The sequence below is a fragment of the Thermothelomyces heterothallicus genome, assembly GCF_042370625.1.
Source record: "Thermothelomyces heterothallicus CBS 202.75 unplaced genomic scaffold P884_scaffold_25, whole genome shotgun sequence".
NCBI lineage: Eukaryota > Fungi > Ascomycota > Sordariomycetes > Sordariales > Chaetomiaceae > Thermothelomyces > Thermothelomyces heterothallicus.
Window position 1 is genome coordinate 274,384 of NW_027192586.1, and position 20,858 is coordinate 295,241.

Here is a 20,858-nt window from a genome sequence, read left to right on the forward strand (position 1 = left end):
GGGGGGCGCTCTGCACGCCTTTTGACCGGAGGGGCCGAGCATGGCTCCCATCGCATCAGGCATACGGGATCAACACAGGCTTTGGTCAGCGGACTGGGACATCCGAGGAGAGAAGCCGCAGTTCGCGCGCGAAATGGCAGGGAAGCAGGAGGGGCAGTATACTAATGGAGCTTCTGCTCTTGCGCATATGACGCGACCTTTCGACTTCGCTGTAGACATATATATACACATTGATGTCCGCGATCAGTCGAACAACCCTATGGTGCCGTCAGGCGCGTGCTTCTTCACAGCATCGCCTTGTGGTTTTCGTTAGGGCCGTGTGGCATGGGACGGCTGCCCGGCCGCAAGAACCACCCAACCCGTTAGAGAGACCCGAGTATTTCGTTTCGCGATACTTGGGCCGGGGAGGGGTGGGGGGGGTATCAACATTCTAGGTACATATATCCAGAAAAGATAGTACAGCGTAGTCTTACATTAGTATACAAGAACTCTTTCGGCCTCATGCCGGGGCCTTGATCGACCCTTCGGAGGCCGAATGGTCAGGCTCAAACGTCCGTGGAATGAGACCGTCGGCCATGTTGATGGCGCCTTCCATGTCGCCCTTGTTGAACTGGAAGAGACCCTGGATGGCGGCGGTAGAGGTGTGCCTCTTGGGCACGTCTGGGTTCTGGCTGTCGCCGCCAAACAAGCCCAGGTCGTCCAACCTCTTGAGGAAACGCTCCCGGCCCGAGTGGTCCTTGTCGATGTCGCCGTAGTAGCGATCCCACATCTGGGCCGCCTGGTACCGGGTGGCCTCGCCGATGCGCACCATGACGTCGACGCGGCCCGGGCGGATCAGGGCGGGATCCAGCCTGTCGATGTGGTTGGTCGTGAGGAAAGCGATCCGGTCCTCGCCGGCGGCCAGGCCATCCAGGGCGTTGAGCAAGCCCGAGGCCGTCACAGTGCGCCCGCTGTACCCGTCGGGGTCGCGCTGCCGGCGGTTCACCATGGCCGCGTCCACATCCTCCAGAACCAAGATGCTCTTCTCGGGCAGCTGCGTCAGCAGCTGGGCCAGCAGGTCGTCCGTCATGCCGATCTCGCTCAGGTTGATCATGGCGACGCTGTAGTCCAGCTCGCCGGCCAGGGCCTGGATGAAGGACGTCTTGCCCGTGCCGGGCGGGCCGTAGAGCAGGTAGCCCCTCCGGTACGGCACCCCGCGGTCCGTGTACCACTGCTGCGCCCCGAGGAACTCCTTGACGTCGTCGACCAGCCGCTCCTTGACCCCCTCGTCCAGGATGACGCTACCCAGCGGCCGCTTGAGCCTGGGCTTGCCGAGCACGGCCCACTCCATCTTGCGGGCCGTGTAGACGACCGTCTTGCCCTGCTGGAAGCTCTGGGCCAGGGCGTGCGCCTGCGTGAACACGTCGGCCAGCACGTGCCGGTGCCTCCACAGCAGCGTCAGCGTCAGCGTCTCGTGCGGCTCGCCCGTCGCCGTCGTCGCCGTCCCGGCCTTCTCCCGGTTCACCGCGATGTAGACGCCCGGGGCGTGGCGCACGATGTGCCGGCCGAAGCCCGGCTGCACGCGGAAGTCGGCGTGGATCTTGCCGCCGCCGCCGCCGCCGGACTCGTCGGGCACCCCGCGCGGGCTGAGCGACCTGGTGCTCGTCGTGACCGAGAGGTTGCGCAGGCGGGTCAGGCGTTGCGCCAGGAAGCCGCTGTTGTCGCGCGGCTGGGCGAGCCAGGCCAGGACCCAGTTATAGGAAGGATCACGCTTGCTAATCTCGATGTTGACGAGGAGCTGGCGGCGGAGGAGGGCGGCGCCCGAGATGAGAGCCCGCCGGCCAAACGCGGCGGCCGCGCCCAGGCCGGCTAGGCCGATGCCTCCGGCGAAGACGGGGTTGTTGAAGAGGGCATCGAGACCGAGAACGGAGGGAACTGGCGGGGTATTGGGCGCTGATGGTGATGTGGGTGTTGTTGTTGTTGTTGTTGTTTGTGCGGCTGAGGGTAGTGGTGTTGCCGATGCCAGGTTTAATACCGATAGAAGCGGATATTGAGACTGGGAAGCGGGTAATTGTGTGTTCTGCGGCATTGTCGTCGTTCCAACATGGCGTTGCGCCGTTGTCAATGTGAATGGCAGGCCTTGCCGCCAATGTTGGATAGTCGAATTGTGCCTTATCTCGCAACAGATTCGGCTCTGGCAACAGTGGAATTGGCACCCTCGCCTTCGCTGTCTAATTACTGCGAAGTGTAACTTACGCACTGTAGGCATGAAATTTTTAGTGGGGCAGGAGACCGGACCTTGCCGGTGATTCGGGCAACGAAACACCGACGGACCAAATCGCGTCCACCTAACTTTGAAAGGCCAGCTTTCACCCCTCCTAACATAGGCCAAATTGGTGCTACTGCATTTACATGCCGACTCCCACGATGGGTAGGCACTTGGGGAGACAGCTGGTTAGAAAAACAATATTGTTTTACGAGTAGTATACAGATATACATGGACCGGCTCGTCCGGTCGACAGATCCATATCCACCAGGCGTCGCTCAATTGCCTCGCCCCAGCACCAAAACTCTCAAACAGTACAATGAATATATACTTAGCCCAACCTTCTCGGCTTCTTGCTCCTCGTACCACCAAACTTAAGTCTCGTCGCGTCCGACACGCGCACGATCTTGGGCCGCAGCAGCCTACCCTCGTTCCCCATCAACACTTTGACAACCGCTTCTCTCCCAGGGCCGAATCCGCGCAGGACCACCTCCAGCTTGTGGATCGACTTCACCAACCCCTTCTGGTGCATCTTGTCTATCACATAGGCGCCGAGCTGGTATGCCGAATCGTAGTGCTTACGCCCGGACTTTCTGAATCCCAGGTTGCCGCACGAGAGCGAGATGATGGCGTCCCGGTTCGGCTTGGTAACCGTGACGTGTGTGTTGTGCTTGTGACTGTAGATGTGGAAGTGGTACGGCTCCGGGTTGTTCCCCTCTTCCGAGGCGTCCAGCGTGTCGGTGAGTGAGTCCGGGCCTGGCTCCCCCGGCCGTAGGGTACCCCTCATCACTTGCTGCACGAGCCGGTTCATCGCCCCGGCTCCGCCTTGCTGCTGTGTTTGCTGCTGTGTCGGCTGTTGGGGAGGTGTCTGGGAGACGTTCCTAACGGCGTGCGACTGGGAGAAGAGTCTGGTCCATTGCGGGACCGTCGTGCTTGTAGTCGTCGTTGCTGCCGGGCAAATGGTTCTGCAGAGTGGTCGGACCAGATCCGGCGCCAAAAGGCGGCCTACTGTGAACCGGCTCATCTCCACACCAGGAAATGGTCAATTGAGCGACAGCACCTGTGTCGGGGGATGATAATTGTTGCCGTCAGACGGGATGTCGGGTCAGGTGCGCGCTTCAAACACGCCAGAGACGAGATCAGCCGCTGCTGCGTGGAGGCCGCTGGAAATTTTGGCGGGCTTGGTCGGAACCTGCCGCTATACCGGGGGAGCCACAACCTAACGTTAGTGTACCTGAAGAACCAGGACCCACCATTAAGTGTAACCAATTACTCCGTATGCCGGGAAATTCCCGGGCTCTTGGCAAAGATTCTGACGGGCAAAAGAATTCTGGGGACCGGGCTCCGCCATCGCGCGGGCAAAAAACCTTATCAACCACAGCTCTTGCGCCGCCAGCCCTCCCAATCATCCACTTCCCCCATCTTCTGCCACGCCTGCCGCTTCCGTCGAGGGCGATCCGGCTTGTACAGAACCATGAACTCTGCGCGGCAATTTCAGAGGTTTGCGCCGGGCGCCTCATTGAGGGCATCCGCCCTGCGGAGCTCCCGCTGCACGCCAACTTCGCACTACCGGTTCCTTTCGTCGTCCCGGAGAACGCCACTCAGCGTTTCCGAGAGCGCGACATGCTCCGCATCCGTCCTTATCCAGCGTCAACCGCTCCTGCGTTCCGCGCTGCCCACCAGCGCCGTCCGGCTCGACCGTTCATCCCAAACCGACGCGCGCTCCTTCCACGTATCCGCCAGGTTAAAGCAACAAGAACCCGCAGACAAGGAGGGAAAGGCGCGAGCTGAAGCGAAAGAGGGCGACCAGACGAAGGACTCGAAAACCAAGGAAGATACCAAAGAAGAGGAGGCGAGCGAGGGCGAGGAGGAGGCGGGGCGTAAGAAAAAGGAGAAGAAAGACGACCTCCCGCCACCGCCGCCCCATGGCGACAAGACTCCGTGGCAAGTGTTCCTGGACACTATGCAAAAGGAGTTCCAGCAGTCCAAGGAGTGGAATGAGTCGACCAAGGCCCTCGCGTCCTCCGCGAACGAATTCGTCGAGAGTGAATCCGTCCGGAAGGCACGGCAAGCCTACGAGGCCACCTCCGGCGCTGTCACCTCCACCGCTGCTAAGGTGGTCAAGACAACTGCCGGGGCCGTCGGCAAGGGCGCCAGTTGGACCTGGGAGACTCCCGTCATGAAGGGCGTGCGGAAAGGCGCGAGCAAGACGGGCGAGGTTCTGGACAAGGCTACCAAGCCGATCCGAGAGACTGAGGCGTACAAGAACGTCAAGAATGTCATTGACGATGGGAGCAGCTCCCGGTACGGTGGCTGGGTCGACAAGGAAGAGCGCAGGAGGCTGAGGGAGCTGCGGGAGCAGATGAACAAGAAGAACGGGGCGAACAACCCTGTCTACCAAGAGGACCCCAAGTGAGACTCCTTGATATCCCTCGCTCTCGCATCGCACATGCTTACTTGTACAGTGCCGGAACCAACCTCACGGTTCACAAGGATGCCGCATGGAAGGAGGCCTGGAGGGAATTTAGGGACCAAAACAAATTCGTCCAGAGCCTCTTCGGCATGAAGTCGATCTATCAAGAGTCGGACAACCCCCTGATCTCGACGGCACGGAGCATCACGGACAAGGTTGCGGGCTTCTTCGCCGAGAACGAGACGGCCATGGTGATCAAGAAGCTTCGGAGCATGGACCCCTCCTTCAAGCTCGAGCCGTTCCTCCAAGAGCTCCGCGAGTACATCCTGCCCGAGGTCCTGGATGCCTACGTTAAGGGCGACACGGAGACGCTGAAGCTGTGGCTCTCGGAAGCCCAGTATTCCGTGTACGAGGCTTTGACCAAGCAGTACCTCCAAGCCGGCCTCAAGTCCGACGGCAAGATTCTCGACATTCGGGGGGTGGACATCCTCCGTGCCCGCATGCTCGACCCCGGCGAGATTCCTGTCTTCATTGTCACCTGCAGGACCCAGGAGGTCCATGTCTACCGTAACGCCAAGACGAACCAGCTGGCAGCGGGCATGGAGGACAAGGTCCAGCTCGTCACCTACGCCATCGGCATGACCCGCATCGCCGAGGATGTCAACAATCCCGAGACCAGGGGTTGGCGATTGATCGAGATGCAGAAGAGCGGCCGCGACTACATCTAAACGGCCTGTATTAACACGACCCGACGCACTGCGCGTCTTCTCCCGGGGGTATACCTCGAAGCGTCTTCTTTGCTTCAGGCGTCAACCTATTCTCCTTCACTGTGTTCTATGTCACCAAATCTGTATCATACGACATCCGGGACTTGCCGCCCGAGATTGCGGGAGTTTGGGAAGGGAAACTTGTCGTTATAGAGCTAGGGAGAGCAGGCGTCTCGGTGCATTTCTAGGACCAACACCACTCTGCGAAAAACGGGGGCCCGTTGGATACGGGCGTGTCATGAAAAAGCAGACCTACTTTGTACAATACTTGACGGTGCGAGTGGTGGGGTGTGGTAGTGGATGCGAGGGAGGGAGGTGGCACTCGAAACGATTGCATAATAATACCCTCAAATCGAACACAAACCTAGATGACCCTGGGTATACCGTCTACCGATCAACACCAGGAGCAAAACCGACCCTCCGTTCTCTCTTCGGCACAACTCTCATGCCCGTAGCAGACCTTCGCTCACCCTTTTTCTGGTCACTACCTTTCCCGCTCTTCGGCGCCCCTTCCTGTCCCTTCGCCTCCTTTCTCAACTCTTCCCTAACAGCCATCAACGCCTTGCCCAGCAGATTCAGCCCCCACCTCTTCCTCATGCTCTCCGCCTTGGCCGCGCTAAACCCGATCCCCCAGATCCGGTCCAGCGGGCTCGCCTCGACGATCTCCCTGTCCCCGGTCCGGAGCAGCAGCTCCCGGATGCTGACGCTCTCGCCGCCCTCGCCGCCCTCGCCGTCCACCTGCACCATCCACCATCCGTCCTCGGGATCGACGGGCCGCGTGAACTTGAGCAGGTTTCCGCGGCGCACAATCTCCTCGCGCCGCGCGTTCCACACGGCGTCCGAGAAGTTGGAGACCTTCCGCCCCAGGGCCTTGACCTCTCGCGGGTCGAGGGTGGCCAGGATCTCCGCGCCCACCTCCAGGTCGGAGAAGAGGACGGCTTTTTGGTGCATCATGTAGCTATTATTATTTGGGATGGGCATGTTCAATGAGTGTTTACGTTTCTTCCGAATTTGGGTTACGGGCCGGGGAGAAGGGGGGAAATATTTACTGCTCAGCGGTTGGGTAGGTGATGGAGGGGTCCTTGTCGTCGCTGAAGGCGCACGGGTACCATTGGGAAAGGTAGCCCGCAGGATCTGACATGCGCCAAAAGTAGACTGGAGAGTCTGCCTCGCTCTTGGCTGTTGGGGACTGGGATTCTGCTGGAGGGCCAGTCTCGGGGCGGGCCACTCGAATCCGTTTGGTCTTTTGGTGTTGAGGCTTGGAGCGTTTAGGCGGCATGGCGACGGCGTTGAGACGTAATGAAAGAAAGGAGTGTAGGGGAAAAAACGCAAACAACGAGATACACGGGCTACATCTCTTCATTGTCTTGACCCATTTATGCGAACAATTGACGATGCTAAGACTCCATAAGTCGGAATGAATAACTGAACGAGCTGCGCCTGTCTTGGCATCGACTGGTTAGGAAATAGATGGGCTTTGCCGATGACTCGAACGGGCTGTAGTGTTTCCTAGTATTCCCAAGTCTCTAGTACCTGCATTGGCTTCAAGGAAATTTGCGATGGATGTTTTGTTTGGGAATGCTCTAGGAGCTCAACACGACGAAGGAAAGTGAAAAGAGCAAGAGGGAAAGCGCGACATAACGAACGCCAGGTTTGCTGAGCACTCAGAGTCAGGTAAAGTAGCGCTTTAGAATAGGCATTTAGCGTACTACAGAACTTGTAGCAGGAACCCTATAACTATAACCCCTTTCTTGCTTACTCATTTAACACTCTCTTTCTGTTTCTTCTCTCTTGTAACACATACGGGGAAACGAGACTGTCTCTTATAATAAATTCTCAACCAGCCTATTCGATTTCTTTTCCCTAACTTCATAACCAACTCTCCCAGGCCTCATCTTCACTCTACCTCCTAAACACGCTACACACCGTATGTGCATGAGGACCTAGAGGGTATCAGAGTCTGATGGTCGCATCGGTTCGGCCACACGGACTCCGCATCTCTCCCAAGGCACATTCCTCGGCCTTTGCAAGCCACGAGGCCGCCTCTCTAGCGATATCTGAGAAGAGGGGAATGGTTGGAATACCTGTTTTGTAGACAGTCGGGACTGGGCGTCGTCGCTGCTGTCCCGTCATGGTCCCGTCGTTGTGTAGCCTACGCACCCTAGACAGTATCACGTTCCAAAGTCTTGCAGTCCGGCAACAGGGCTGTTGTCGGAACATGCCAGCGCGTATGCAAGCTGCCGAGATGTTCACGTCAGCGAGAACATCACCCTCCATGATAAATCAAGCTCTATGAGGAAGGGTACCAGCGCGATCATCCCATACCCGATGCACGAAACCCACCACCAGATTCCGCGCCCGCTTGGGACGTTTTGAGGTCGACAACAAGTGTTTTCGGAGCGCTTCTTTCAGCTCCCCCTCAGTCGGGGCCAGAGGTTCATATGCCACCGCTACCACGGTAACTATGCTTAGCGCCATTTAGGTGGAAGCCAAAAAAATAAGATGTCCGGGTTATATCTTGCCCGTACGTCCACTGCCGTCATTGCGTTTACACCTATATAAAAAAATAAACGCGCTCGCCAATCCCCTCGAGCCAACAATATCCAATTCTTGCGGTCTTGCAGCGATGCAACGACCTAAAAGGGCAGCCTCTCAGCATGAGGCGCAAGGTTGCCCGCCACTACGGAAACAAATCACAGGCGACGCCTAATACCACCGTGACCCTTTCCAAATCCTGGTTTCCCTCAACTCCGCGACTCGGAGCCGGAGGAAAAAAAAAAAAAAATAGGCCACTTGGAGCATGGCCCATCTTCACCGCCGTTCAAGTTTTTCCCGCATTCGGTTGCGATATGCAGCTTTGTCCCTCTTCTCTTCCTGTGTGCGATTCCAAATCACAGAAGGACAGGGGCAAGCAAACCAGTCTCCTCCCGTTCCTGGAAGACCCGTGGGGTTGATAATACAATGGCACCCGTTAATGAGGGTCCTTGCCACCAATTATCGTGCCCTGTTTTTTTACCGTCATACCATTTCGGGCGCCCTGGCGTTCAAAGTCTCGGTTCTACACCGTCACTTCCACCGCCGCACTCCCTCAGAGCACGGGGGTCGCAGATTTCGTTTCTCTGCTGACGCTCCCACCACGTCGCTCTCGCTCCCGGGGGGGGGGGGGGGGGGGGGTGTTCGTGTCAGATGGGTCCGACGTCATGAGACTACCTGCTCGAAACAGGGGTCAGAGAACGCCAAACAAAACATACCTTTTGCCTATTGTACGGAGTAGCTACCGAGGCAATCAACATTCGTTTGTGTTTAGCTCCTTGGAACTTCCATTGCTGAGTCACCTCTGCAACTTCGGGCAACAAACTTAGACGCGCCCAGCCAGTAGAGGTGGCTACACCGAGCTTGGCTTTCGGTCAGCCTTTTCACTAACCTGGCTGTCTTCCAGTGGATGCGCAGCTTGGAGAGTTTTCGCCACAAGCTGAATCCAGCAGCAGTCTGCGCCGTCCGTGCCTCAGAGGTGAGACGTGGGCCCGAGTCTTTGGCTGTTGCGTCGACTGCTCTGGATTCAGAAGGTGAGGTGGCCCCCACGACCCATAGCCGACGTTGTGCGTGCTGACGCCTCACGTAGAAGAGCTATGGTAGTTGTGTGAGCAGAGCTTGCGTCCCAGAGGCTTGCCGTGAGTTTGTGAGAGCCTAGCGACTCCACGACAGGCAGAGGTTGGTGCAACAGACGCGCAAACCAGACCTGAGACAACTAGTTTCCAGTGGAGGATCTGGCTCGCCTATAACCTCATAGCTGCTGGTGGGCGACCTGAACGCGCTATCAGGCTCCCAACGCGCGGGAGCGAGCGAACTCGCCTATAACCCAACCATCAGCCTCTCTCTGCTTCGTCAATCTTTGCAGTTTCGGCTCCAGACCTGCTTGGGATTCGGTCCATACGGACAGTGGCGGAAAGACCAAACGCACGCCGGTGCCTGCCGTACTTTCGTGTTGTTGACCCTTCTCGGACGAATGCTCCTTCCCTGGAACTAACTGCGATTCCATTAAAAGCAACCACTAGGGAAGGAACGGGCTGCTGCCGGTGAGACCAACTGGCACCGCTGAAGGCAATTCACGTGGGAATTGAGACGTCTTGTTTCACTTTCAAACTATCGACCGGCCAAGAATCGGAGAAGCATCCAGAGAAACAACCCGGTAACTGCAAGCCGTCATCGAATTGCTGGAAACGTTCGTATGAGCCCCGAGGAGCAATAAAGGCTACATTGTCCTCAACACACAACAGGACTCCCAGTACCAGCCAAGGCTAAATTGCGACCCGGCGCGCTCGCCACCTCGAGGTGTTGTATGGCAATTTAGTGCCGACCACAGTTCAAGATCGTGAAGAAGTACCTCCCAGCACCGACACAGCCAACGTTCTCGTGATGGCGTATCCGTACGACACTGATACTGCCAGCGGCCTTGTCCGGCCACCACTGCGCCAAGTCCTGGCAGGTCTGCATTACGCGTACCCGACCGTCGTCTTCGTCTACTACATGGCCACCTCCACCATAGCCGTATGTACCTTGCAGACTAGGTCGTCAGATCCGGCTCACCCCCGTCGACGTCCCATCACTTGGCTGCTCGTCTCGGTCATAGCCACATACTTTGCCCAACTGCTCGCCCTGGGAATACAAGGAGCTGTCCGGCATGTCTTCCCATTCGCCGATCAGGATATTATCATTGGTCTCATGTCGTGCGCCCTGGTCTTTGGTATCGTCGTTGCCGGGCTCTCGGACGCCGCTAACCCTGTCTGGTACCCGTACATCGGCTCGTTCGCGATAGCACTGGTGCTGGAGCCGGTCCTGGCAATATTGTCTCTGATGGTCCGGCCCGCAGGGTCACTCCGGTTCATCGACTTCTTCGATATCTCGGCTGTAGCCGTGCGGTACTTTGCCGTTCTCCTCGCCGTGGTACTCTATTTTGCAGGGAGCTGGGATCGTAGGCAAGAGAAGGGCACCGATTCCGAACGCCAGAACTTGCTCAAGTCGAACGGCCATGCCAGTCATGACTCCGATTCAGATGGCCAGAGCGATGGGACGCGCCAGAACGGATATGGATCCAACTCGGATTCCTCGACCGACGGCAACCAGTCCTCTGACACGGACGAGGACGACAATCCTTATGAACGACGCCAGCGGCAAGCGAGCGAGCAGATGGAGAAGAGGCTTAAGGAGAAGGGAAACTGGGTGACATATGCGAAGAGTTTCATGGTACGTTAACCAGCTTTTTCCCCTCCCTCCCATCACCGGTCTATAACCGTTACTGACTTAGTCGCTATAGATCTTCTTTCCCTACATCTGGCCGGTCAACCGCCGATCACTCCAAGTCCGTGTTGTCTTAGTGGGATTGTGCTTGCTAGCCATGAATTTCATAAATCTCCTGATCCCGCGCCAGCTCGGTATCATCATGGATGCCCTCGCCGGCACGAATGGAAGAAACCCCTGGAACGAGGTCCTCCTGTTTGCCGGCCTCAAGTTGGTGGCTTCGGAGGCTGGTCTCACGCTCTTGCGCCAATGGCTCTGGATCCCTGTCGAGTATTACTCCTTCGACGCTATCAGCACGGCGGCATACTCTCACGTTCTCAACCTGTCGTCTGACTTCCACGATTCCAAGAGCTCCTCCGACATTATGATGGCGATATCATGCGGTCAAAGTATCTCCAACATCCTCGAGTCGATATGCTTCCGGGCCGTCCCGATGCTCATCGACATGGTGGTTGCTTTTGTGTATCTCTCGGCGACCTTCGGTCCATACGAAGGGTTCATCACTATTGCGACCGCGACGACTTTCATGTACATTACCACCCGAATGATTTCGGCACTCAAAACGGCCCGCAGAAACGAGGTCGGTGCTTGGTACAAGGAGCACTACGTGCGCCAGGCTGGGATCCAGGGTTGGTCAACCGTCGCCAGCTTCAACCAGATCGGCCACGAGGAGGATCGGTATTCGGTCGCCGTCAAGGACCGTGTGAATAAGACGCAAAAGGTTTATTTTGGCTACGTTCTGGCTTATGCGTTGCAGTTTCTGGTGCTTCTTTCCGGACTGCTGGCTGGCGCCTTTCTGGCCGTGTACCAGGTCACCCACGACGAAGCGACCCCGGGTGATTTTATTATGCTGCTGACATACTGGGCCCAACTGGTGGCTCCCCTCACTTTCTTCGCCGGTCTCGGCAAAAACATCTCGAGAGATCTCCTCCAGGCGGAGCAACTCCTCGAAATTCTGCAGACCAAACCAACCGTGCTCAGCAAGGAGGGAGCGCCGCCGCTGCACTTCAATAGTGGAGAGGTGCGCTTCGACCATGTCTATTTCTCGTACGACAGCAAGAAGGAGATCTTGAAGGACATCAACTTCACTGCAACGCCCGGCATGACGGTCGCTTTTGTTGGTGCCACGGGCGCCGGCAAGTCGACCATACTCAAGCTTCTGGATAGGTTTTACGACGTCAGCAAAGGGTCAATCAAAATTGACGGGCAGGATATCCGGGATGTTGACCTCTACAGGTAGGTCGTAGCATTGTGAGGACCCCGCCTGGCTGTTGTGCTGACCTGCCGCAGTCTTCGGGCGCAGATTGGAGTGGTGCCACAAGCCCCTATTCTTTTCGATGACACGATCATGAACAACGTGCGCTACGCAAAGCTCACCGCAACGGACGAGGAGGTGTACGAGGCTTGCAAAGCCGCAAGCATCCACGAGCAGATCCTAACCTTTTCTGACGGTAAGATCTGTCCCCGGTTCCCCTCACCTTGTTGGGTGACCTGAACTGATAAACAAAAGGCTATCAAACCAAGGTTGGCGAGCGCGGTGTCAAACTATCCGGCGGCGAGCTGCAACGGGTGGCGATAGCTCGGGCTATCTTGAAGAGGCCGTCGATCGTTTTGCTCGATGAGGCAACGAGCGCAGTCGACACGGAGACCGAGCATAGGATCCAAGAGGCGCTGCGGACACTCTGCGAAGGCCGCACAACGTTCATCGTAGCGTATGTTTACACTTGCGCACAGTCAGTGGCTTAACTAATTAATCATGGGCTCAGGCATCGCCTGTCAACTATAATGAACGCCGACCGCATCATCGTCGTCACCGGTGGGGAGATTGTAGAGCAGGGCAGCCACGAGGAGCTAATCCGGGCAGATGGAAAATATGCAGAACTGTGGTCGAAGCAGATCTTTGTCAAACCAAGGGACAAGGAGCTATGCGAGGACGGCAAGCCCGCCACTAGGGGCCGAAAGACTCCCAATATTGTCAACGATCTCAGCGCCGAGGCCACAAGCTCGGAGCTTGCCAAAGTCAAATCAAACCCAACAACAAACGGGAAGCCTAACGGACAGGTCAATGGGCACGCTGATGGTTCGGGGAGCACTGCCAGAGGCACGACAGCAGACAATCCCACGACGCCGGGGCTGAAAAAAGAGGTATGAGCGATAGAAACCTGCCTTGTCAATGTATTATTATGCGCTATAGAGATATTTGATATTGTGTGATATGACGCGGCATTCCCCAACATTAGATATTCTTGTCACGACCTGTATCTTCCCTAACCAGTTTAGACTTCCACACGAGCCCAACAGCTAAATCCCGGCGCACCGGCCTTTACGCCGCGATCATTGGCTGCTGCTGCCGCCGCCGCCGCCATTCCGAGTCCGAACAAACACCGTCATTGCTCAAATCTAGACGAATCCGTCGATAGCAGTGCGACAGCAGGCACTTTGCCTCCATCCGTCTTCTTGCCCGTATCCATATCCTCCACGCACTCTGATGCGCAGCAGTTTGGGCCTCATCAGGTTCACTTCTTTGCAGCGGCACCAGTCGTGATGGTCCCGGCGGCGACGTATGCTCATCACTCAGGAATAGGGATGGGGATGTTCCAAGCGGCGATTTTCCCTCACCAGCAATACATGGAACAAGCACAACCTTTGAAGCCTGCGGCACCAACACCACCGACAAGTGTAGTGATGAAAAGGGCAAGGAGACTGGAGGAAGTTGGTTCTAGTTCTGTCAATGTTATTGATAGTTGCGAAGAAAATGATGACGGGTTTAGTTTGGGACATCGAGAGGGAAAGCGAGATAACGGTGTTAGCGCTGTCGAAGAAAAAGAACAAGAAGAAAGCCAATCCGATGGAACTATGGAACAGCGCTACGAACTCCAGGCAGAAGGGCGTGTTGGCGATGAAGAGGGACAAAGCATCTCCATCGACGGCAGCCGAAACGGCTGGATGAGTGAGGCAGAAGCTTTCAGGACCATGGAGGACCTGGAGTGGGAAGAGCCAACAGAACTGGGCGGTGGAATGGAAGGGGGCCTAAGGTATCCCCGGTACTCGAGGAGGGCGCAGTCCAAGAGTGAGCCAGTGATGGTGGGTACGGTGAGACAGTCTTCGCTTGGGGAAAGGTTGTCGGAGTTTGGCTGTTGAGGGGAATCCTGTTTCGCTTGTATTATGCTTGATTCCTCCTCCTCCTCCTCCTCCTCCTCCTCCTCCTCCTCCCTTGGAATCTTATTCTTTCCTTGCGTCGTATTTGGCTATCATCATATGCGGCATGTTATTCTTGCTGCACTAGGTTAGTTTCACTGGTCTTTAAATAGGGGCTTGCTATGCTAGGATTACCTCTCCCTCCCACTTCTTATTAGTCCCTTGTGTTTTGGTTCCGAAACCGCTACGTCGATTTCATCTTCTTCACTTACCTATGGCTTGTATTGTGATTCCCGATACGCTGTGTGACATTAGATTCTTTTTGCGTACGTCCTCAAGATGGAGTTATGGAAATTCCCAACAAGGTGGACTCGCTTTGGCAAGCAGGGTATAAATGGGAAGTATAAAGTTAGGTAGCACCGAATGCTATTCACCGTGTCGTCAGAACACAGATTACGCAAAGGTGCCGCACTTCTTCCGGCACAAGAGATGTATTTCAGGCATCGGTTAGGTCCCAACATGATAAACCTGCCAGAGTCTGACGCAGGTCGGGTATCAAACGTATATCGAAAAAACCGAAAAGGAATTGCCGGACCGCCCGTCCACTCGCCGCCACTCCGACTCCTTCCAACCCCGTGAACCAGCCCTCCAGCACCATGTCATTAACTAGTATGTAGCTCGTAATCACCCCGACACAACCACAACCTCTCCCATCGTGGCACATGACCAGCCAGAGCTCATTCCTTCTGTTTCTTCTCCTCATCCATGAGCCTCTCCAAGAAGTCGGCAATCGCCTCAAAATAGCCGTCCTCCACAACACTGGAGTTGTGGTCGCCTCCGGGGAGAGGTTTCCACACCTTTATGGGGGCTCTTGACAGGTCGTGGAGGCGCTTCATGTGAATGGGCCTAGGAATGAACTTCAGCATGTCGTGTCCAAGCTGCTGGGCTAGGCCGAGGACTTACGGTATGATTTCGTCCTGGAGCCCACTTAGGAAGAGCGTGGGCACCTTGATGTTCGGGATCAAGCTGTCGCTTGGCCAGACCTCATGACAAAGGTAGGCGAGGTACTTGGCGGGGGGCATGATGGAGGGTATCAGCTTGCGCATGCTGAGGAAGGTGTTCTCGAGGATCAGGCCACTGATGTTTGCGGCGCTCTGGTTCTTGGCAACGAGACGGATGGCCACGGCGCCGCCCAGGCTCTGTCCGTACACGACAATCTTGTGGTCCCGCGTCTCGGCGCGGTCACGGAGATAGTCGAGCGCCGTCTGGGCATCAATGTTCAGGCCGGCCTCGTCGGGCTGGCCCGTGGAGATGCCGTACCCGCGGTATTCGAGCATGAAGACGTTGCAGCCGGAAGCGGCTATCAACATGCGTGCAATAGGCAGGCGGTGGCCAATGTTGCCTGCGTTGCCGTGGAACATGAGAACCGTCAGCTTGGAATTGGGCCCTCCGCGGGGACCCCGGATGTAAAAGGCCGAGAGCTTCTCGCCATCGTTGGTCGGAATGATAAGCTCTTCGTAGTCTCTGAAGTTGTACTGGCTCGGGCGGGGAACGTCGGTGCGGGCATTGGGCGGGACATTAGAAGGGTAAATCAGCGCTCTATGGATACGATTGGCGTTAGTGAAGGGGGGACCAGGCGGAAGCGCGGAAGCGGTCGCCACGGGGGAAGTGGCAGGGCTGGTAAGTCACTTTTGCTTGAAGTAGAGCAGAGCCGTCAAGACCGCAGCGATTCCCTAGGTAACCGACGAGCAATTAGCTGTTGTACCTCATATTAACTGCGAGCCGACGCCGCGGAAAACAAGAGGGTCGCTGAACTTGCCCCCTGAATCAGTCGGCGCGGTTGGTGGCGCAGCCATTCAGGCACTGGGCGGGATACGCAGAGGTGTCGGGGCATACAGTAGAAGCTATCGCAGGCAAGCGCATGTAGCCTGCTGCACTGCTCATCAGAGAGACAGTCTGCTCCAGGAAAGACTTCGTGGCCGACGGGTCGGTCATGGCGCGCGCAGAAAGGCAGGCAGATGAGGTGACGCGCTGGAAGAAAAGGGCGGTATGAAGACGGAATGGTATCCGGCAGGTTATTAGTGGCCCGACTGGAGGGGCTCAGGCCAGGGATCCAGGATAGCACACGCAATAGGCGGGCGATAATTCACGTTAAGCTACCTAGTCCGGAAGACTTGCAGGCAGGCATGCCAGACGGCAGATGCGAACAGGGGAAAGAAGAGTGCTGGCCCCTTCCAAGAAAGCCTAAAATGCGGAGCCAACTGCCAAGCTTTCCCAATACGGAATCCTCACATTCTTAGTGGAAAATCGGGAAGTCAGGTACCCGCGCGCAAGGTTCGTAGCGCTAGCGAAGCAGTAAACAGCAGGACGCCGATTCGTGAGGTCCTGGCCACTTGCAGGGAAGGCCTGCGTCTGGGGAAGATGAGAAGAGTAGATGTGGGGATTGGAATGCAGGTCAAAATAACGTTAATATCCTCTCCGCAAAGTAGCAGCATGAAGGAAATGCGGCAAGAATGACCTTACTGCGTGCGGTACTCACTAACGCCCGAGGTGCTTACCAACCGCGCGGGATCGGCCAATGCCTAACCAATCGCTGACACTGCTACGTCTTGCTTCTCCAGGTAGTTATTATGGGCGTACCGGGCTTGATCAAACTTGATCCGGGGTAATTCGCTCTGCCAGGACGGGGTAGCGGGCCCGGTAGACTCGCGATGGAGATCGACGATGGTTCGATCACCTGCCCAGGCGTGGTCTTGTGGCCTTGTCGGGGAAAGTTTAGACCAAAATATATGTGCATACGATATACACTGAACATAGAGTACCTACCGAGTATTACTGGGGCAAAACGCGCTCAGATGGTCATCGCAGGACGATACGGAGAGTCAACACTCTGAACCTGTACATCTCCTTTTTTTTTGAGAGTACCTTCGAGCATTTGCTACGCTCTGCAATTCTCCTTTAGTACCTGACATACGACATACGCCACTGGGTATACATACTACTTTTGGATCGTCCTCATCCCTCGCGCGCGCAAGAGCCGGCTCTCGCATTGGACAGTGCCACGTTCATGCACTCCGTCACCGAATCGGGGCCCATCACACCTAAGGTAGGCTGTATTCGTGCGGACATCACATACGTTGGGTCTATGCAGGAACATTGACCAGTCGGCTGAAAGCTGTCGCGCAAGCTCTGAAACAGAAGACAGGACACGGAGGGCGAGTTGCAACACCCAGCGAGCCCGCATTGACACAGCTCAGGGACCCGCGAATAGGAGTGTGAGAAGGCTGCCGCAGGAGATATCCCAAAGAATATACTTGCAGTAGATTAGCCGCTGCTGAGACGCTCTAGAAGCTCCCGGAAGTGGTGATTCGCCCTTCTGCTTGCGTCGTGGCCGGTTACTGGGTTAGCGCCACGGATATGACGAAAGGGCAACTTGCATTCAGGAGTATGGTATGATGCACATACAGTATGTAAGGTACAGTACCTGCATACATACATACCTTACCTACATAGGTGCGATTCACACGAAGGCAGGTGCTTAAGGTGTATTCAGTCTACTAGCTAAAAAAAATCCAATGCCTGGTTGATTAGGTACTAAGGCAGATATCGAATAACATTAGGCTTGTATTTCCTAGGCAGAATGTGGCCATGACAGACTTCACCAACGCGGGGCGCCGGCATTGGCTTCATTTTTAGAAGTGGGAATGGGACCGCGCTCTTGCTTGTCTTCTGACCAACCGAGCGCGCGCCTCAGGTCGGGTTTCGTGTCCAGGATCGCGTTTTGCACCTTCCCACCCTTTGACCGGTTTGTGGCCTCTTATTGGTTGCCTTCTAAAATCTGATGCACGAATTGGAGTTTGGGCTGCCCCCGCATGCCTTCCCGCTCTGGCGGGCGCGACCGGGGCCGGGCGATCGATGGGAGGGTTCCTGTGGCTCGTGAACGACGCGGCCGGGCAGCTGTCCTGGAGCAGTGGAGCCCTCGCCCTGCATCGGCGCCCAAAATCTCCAAAAACATCTCGAGCCTCAACTTTTTTTTTTTTTTTTTCGTGGGTGGCATGCTTGAAAAATCTGCCGGTCACCAAACCCTCCACCTACTGAACACCAGACGGGAAACGGCCGATTTTCAGATCCGCAGTAGAGAGCTAGTTAGAGAGCTCCTGCACGCCGTTGGTCTCTCCGCGGTTGCTTGCATCGCTGCTCGTCAGCTCCTCCGAATTTCATTCGTGCCCAAAGGCGCAGCAGCCCCATATCCCTGGTCAAGGTCGAGCTCTGTGCCGCCCATCCCACCTAAACCTGACGAGCTCCATCCGGGTCGACATTCGGTGTCCAGCTACCCTCATCACGCTCCGGCTCTCAGAAGCCTCAGAAGCCTGGCAACATACCTAACTTGACGATTGGCCAAACTGGGCCTTCAAACCCGGCATCTGCTCCGTACTCCATACACTATCTGAACACTGGGCTGTGTGAAGCCAATTCTTGGCAGTCATTCTTGACAACAGCCCGCGTCACTTGCCGCATCCGGCGCTGCCAATTGGGACAGACCCGAAGTTTGGACGAACCATACCGTCATCATGGTGTCTTTCTCGTGCGAGGTGGGTAATCTTTTTATTCCATTATGCGCGTAAAGGGCGTCGACGAGGAGAAAGGCTCCTTTACTCTCGTATGAGCGACTCTGGGCAGTTGATCAGAGACAAGCGCATTCTTGGGAGTCGCGCCATCAGTTCAAGCCATTAAACCCCCCTCCACCCTCCACGCCCCTCCGTGGTCTGGTGGTCTGTCCCGCACCACCCCCATGACCATACCGGAGGGTGAAGACAATACTAACTGGCATCACACACCACACCTTTACCTGCACACCACGCGTGGGAGTCACGGCTAGCGGCTCACCCCCCGGCACAACCACCCTCCATCTGCACACCCTTTCCGGTTTTGATCAAACCGATCCTCATTTCCTCGAGTCTCCCATCACTCTTCCCCTGCCGCCCTCTCTCCTCATTTTCTTGTCTCACGATAACACCCTCAAGCATATCACCTGGCCCCGCCAAGAAGACCAACCTTTCTGACAACTGTCTACCATCGTTCGTGGGGATCTATATAGGCGTGCGGTGACGTCCTCACCAAAAAGAAGCTAGACCAGCACCGAAACCGCTGCCGCGGCGCTACTTTCACCTGCATCGATTGCATGGTGTACTTTCCGGGCACGGAATACCGTTCGCACACGGTAGGACGAGATCGTTGTCGGTCCCTTGTGTGCTGGCTCCGCTAACTGGCAGCCAGAGTTGTATATCTGAAGCGCAGAAATATCAAGGCGCCCTCTACCGCGACAAGAAGAACAAGGGTCAATCTGCGCAGGCAGCTCAACAGAATCAAAGCAATCAGAGGAATCAGAGCAGCAGCAATACGAATCCGAACGCTATGGTCCAGGCAGCCTATGTTGAAGACGTCGCGGAGGATCGGGACTCCTGGCGCAACTACGAACAGCGCAGCGACGACGACAACCATTGCATCGCCGATCCTCCCCCGGAGGCACCGACTCCTCCCTCGGCTCTCGAGACTGCCCAGGCGCAAGCCAATGTCAATGTCTTCGACTTCCTTGTGACCAACCCGACACCAACCGCGTCCCATGTGTCTCTCCCCGCCACTGCACCCGCCCAACTAAGCGAGGATACGCAACTGGTTCGCTTTGATCCGGAAGCAAATGTTATGGCCGAGACTCCGGGGGATGCCAATGCGATGGTGCAGTACGGCACCGGCCCGGTGCCATCCAAGTTTGAGACGCCTGCCCCGAAAGCAGCGCGAAAAAAAGTGAAGGATGGCGACAGGGATGCCAAGAAGGACAAGAAGCGAAAGAGGTTACACATCGAGACCGACCACATCATGACGGACGCGCCACCTGTGCTGCACTCTGGGTTGACGGGGGGCTTAAACCGCTTGATGTCAAGGCCCACGGTCTTCCCGCCGTCGCCAGACTACTCGGGAGGTGACGTTGCCGAGACACCAGCCAGCCCGCTCAAGAAGAGCAAATCGAAACATCACAAGTCCAGCCGGTCCGGCGAGTCGCTTGGCAACAGCCTGATGGCTATGATTGCCGCGGGGTCCAAACCCAAATCCTCCTCGAAAAAGCGCACCAAGTCAAAGTCAAGTTCGACACCGTCGAAAAAGAAGAAAGGCAGTTCTAAGTCTCTGGAGGCCCCGAAAGAACCGAAGCTCCTCGAGTTCAGGCCAGTGGCTAAAGACAGCAAGGACGAGGGCGGCACCATGGTCGTGTACAAGCCGCCGGCCGAGCATTTTCTCAGCTTCGTGACCAAAGGCCCTGAAAGTGAGCGCGGGTGCAGTGTCAACAAGGCGCTCAAGCGGTACCACCGCGAGAGAAGCGCGTCGGGTACGTCAGTCAGCAAATTAGTGGAGGAAAAGGAACTATGGAAGTCGTTGCGGATGAGGAGAAATGATCGGGGTGAGATAGTATTGTTCAGTCTCGACAGCTAAGTCCTCGAATCTCTCCTCAAGCCTCAGTGACGAGAAGGGACTGTGCATTCTAAGAAGGGCATAAATATCAGTGGTCGGTGGGGTGCGATTACATTGGGCTTGGTGTTAATGACGGCATGTGGCATGTTCAAATATCCCTTTGTTCTTTCCAGCTTCTTCTCATGATACCTCTGGCGGTTGTACCTGGGACATGTTTGGGCATATATGGGCACGAGGCTTGCTTGCTTCGGCTTTTGGTTTCCTTCGAGTCTCGATGTGTGAAGTCGCAGACTCGCCTTTGATGTTTGTTTGCTCGTATTTTTTTTTTTTCCTTTCACGATTTGGAAACCCTTTCTTCTGCTTGACTATTTGCTTCATGGCCGTTTGGGACTGGGATACGGAGGATACCCAACTCAACTTGGGCAGACTTTGTTATTTTGGTGCCCAAGGTGCCTGGAGGTCATTTCCGCTGGGAGATTTGGTTTCATTTTCTTAATGAGTTTCGCAGCGGCCGTCGATTTGTGCCGCTGTT

At 56.1% G+C, this 20,858-nt stretch overlaps 6 protein-coding genes across 6 annotated transcripts; 3 read left to right on the plus strand and 3 right to left on the minus strand.

Moving 5' to 3' along the window:
• Positions 1-499: 499 nt before the first annotated feature.
• Positions 500-3,056, minus strand: P884DRAFT_302270 (BCS1 N terminal-domain-containing protein; the record flags this gene model as incomplete). Its single annotated transcript, XM_069444928.1, has 2 exons — positions 500-1,932; positions 2,612-3,056. The coding sequence occupies 2 exons, from the start codon at positions 3,054-3,056 to the stop codon at positions 500-502; spliced, it is 1,878 nt and encodes a 625-aa protein (XP_069294881.1).
• A 567-nt stretch (positions 3,057-3,623) lies between these two features.
• P884DRAFT_249244 (uncharacterized protein) lies at positions 3,624-5,783 on the plus strand. The gene is made up of 2 exons (XM_069440589.1): positions 3,624-4,657; positions 4,711-5,783. Exons 1-2 carry the CDS (start codon positions 3,720-3,722, stop codon positions 5,384-5,386), a joined length of 1,614 nt encoding a protein of 537 aa, XP_069294882.1. The 5' UTR covers positions 3,624-3,719; the 3' UTR covers positions 5,387-5,783.
• A 29-nt stretch (positions 5,784-5,812) lies between these two features.
• Positions 5,813-6,704, minus strand: P884DRAFT_208233 (uncharacterized protein; the record flags this gene model as incomplete). Its single annotated transcript, XM_069438853.1, has 2 exons — positions 5,813-6,383; positions 6,475-6,704. The coding sequence occupies 2 exons, from the start codon at positions 6,702-6,704 to the stop codon at positions 5,813-5,815; spliced, it is 801 nt and encodes a 266-aa protein (XP_069294883.1).
• Positions 6,705-9,841: 3,137 nt separating this feature from the next.
• On the plus strand, positions 9,842-12,874 carry P884DRAFT_208112 (uncharacterized protein; the record flags this gene model as incomplete). The annotated part of the gene is made up of 5 exons (XM_069438845.1): positions 9,842-10,669; positions 10,740-11,959; positions 12,014-12,174; positions 12,234-12,435; positions 12,490-12,874. 5 exons carry the CDS (start codon positions 9,842-9,844, stop codon positions 12,872-12,874), a joined length of 2,796 nt encoding a protein of 931 aa, XP_069294884.1.
• A 1,402-nt stretch (positions 12,875-14,276) lies between these two features.
• Positions 14,277-16,029, minus strand: P884DRAFT_331848 (Alpha/Beta hydrolase protein). Its single transcript, XM_069445747.1, has 4 exons — positions 15,758-16,029; positions 15,551-15,594; positions 14,825-15,460; positions 14,277-14,767 (listed from the first exon to the last, which is right to left on the minus strand). The coding sequence occupies exons 1-4, from the start codon at positions 15,854-15,856 to the stop codon at positions 14,599-14,601; spliced, it is 948 nt and encodes a 315-aa protein (XP_069294885.1). The 5' UTR covers positions 15,857-16,029; the 3' UTR covers positions 14,277-14,598.
• Positions 16,030-19,043: 3,014 nt separating this feature from the next.
• P884DRAFT_208389 (uncharacterized protein) lies at positions 19,044-20,347 on the plus strand (the record flags this gene model as incomplete). The annotated part of the gene is made up of 2 exons (XM_069438870.1): positions 19,044-19,082; positions 19,139-20,347. The coding sequence occupies 2 exons, from the start codon at positions 19,044-19,046 to the stop codon at positions 20,345-20,347; spliced, it is 1,248 nt and encodes a 415-aa protein (XP_069294886.1).
• Positions 20,348-20,858: the final 511 nt, after the last annotated feature.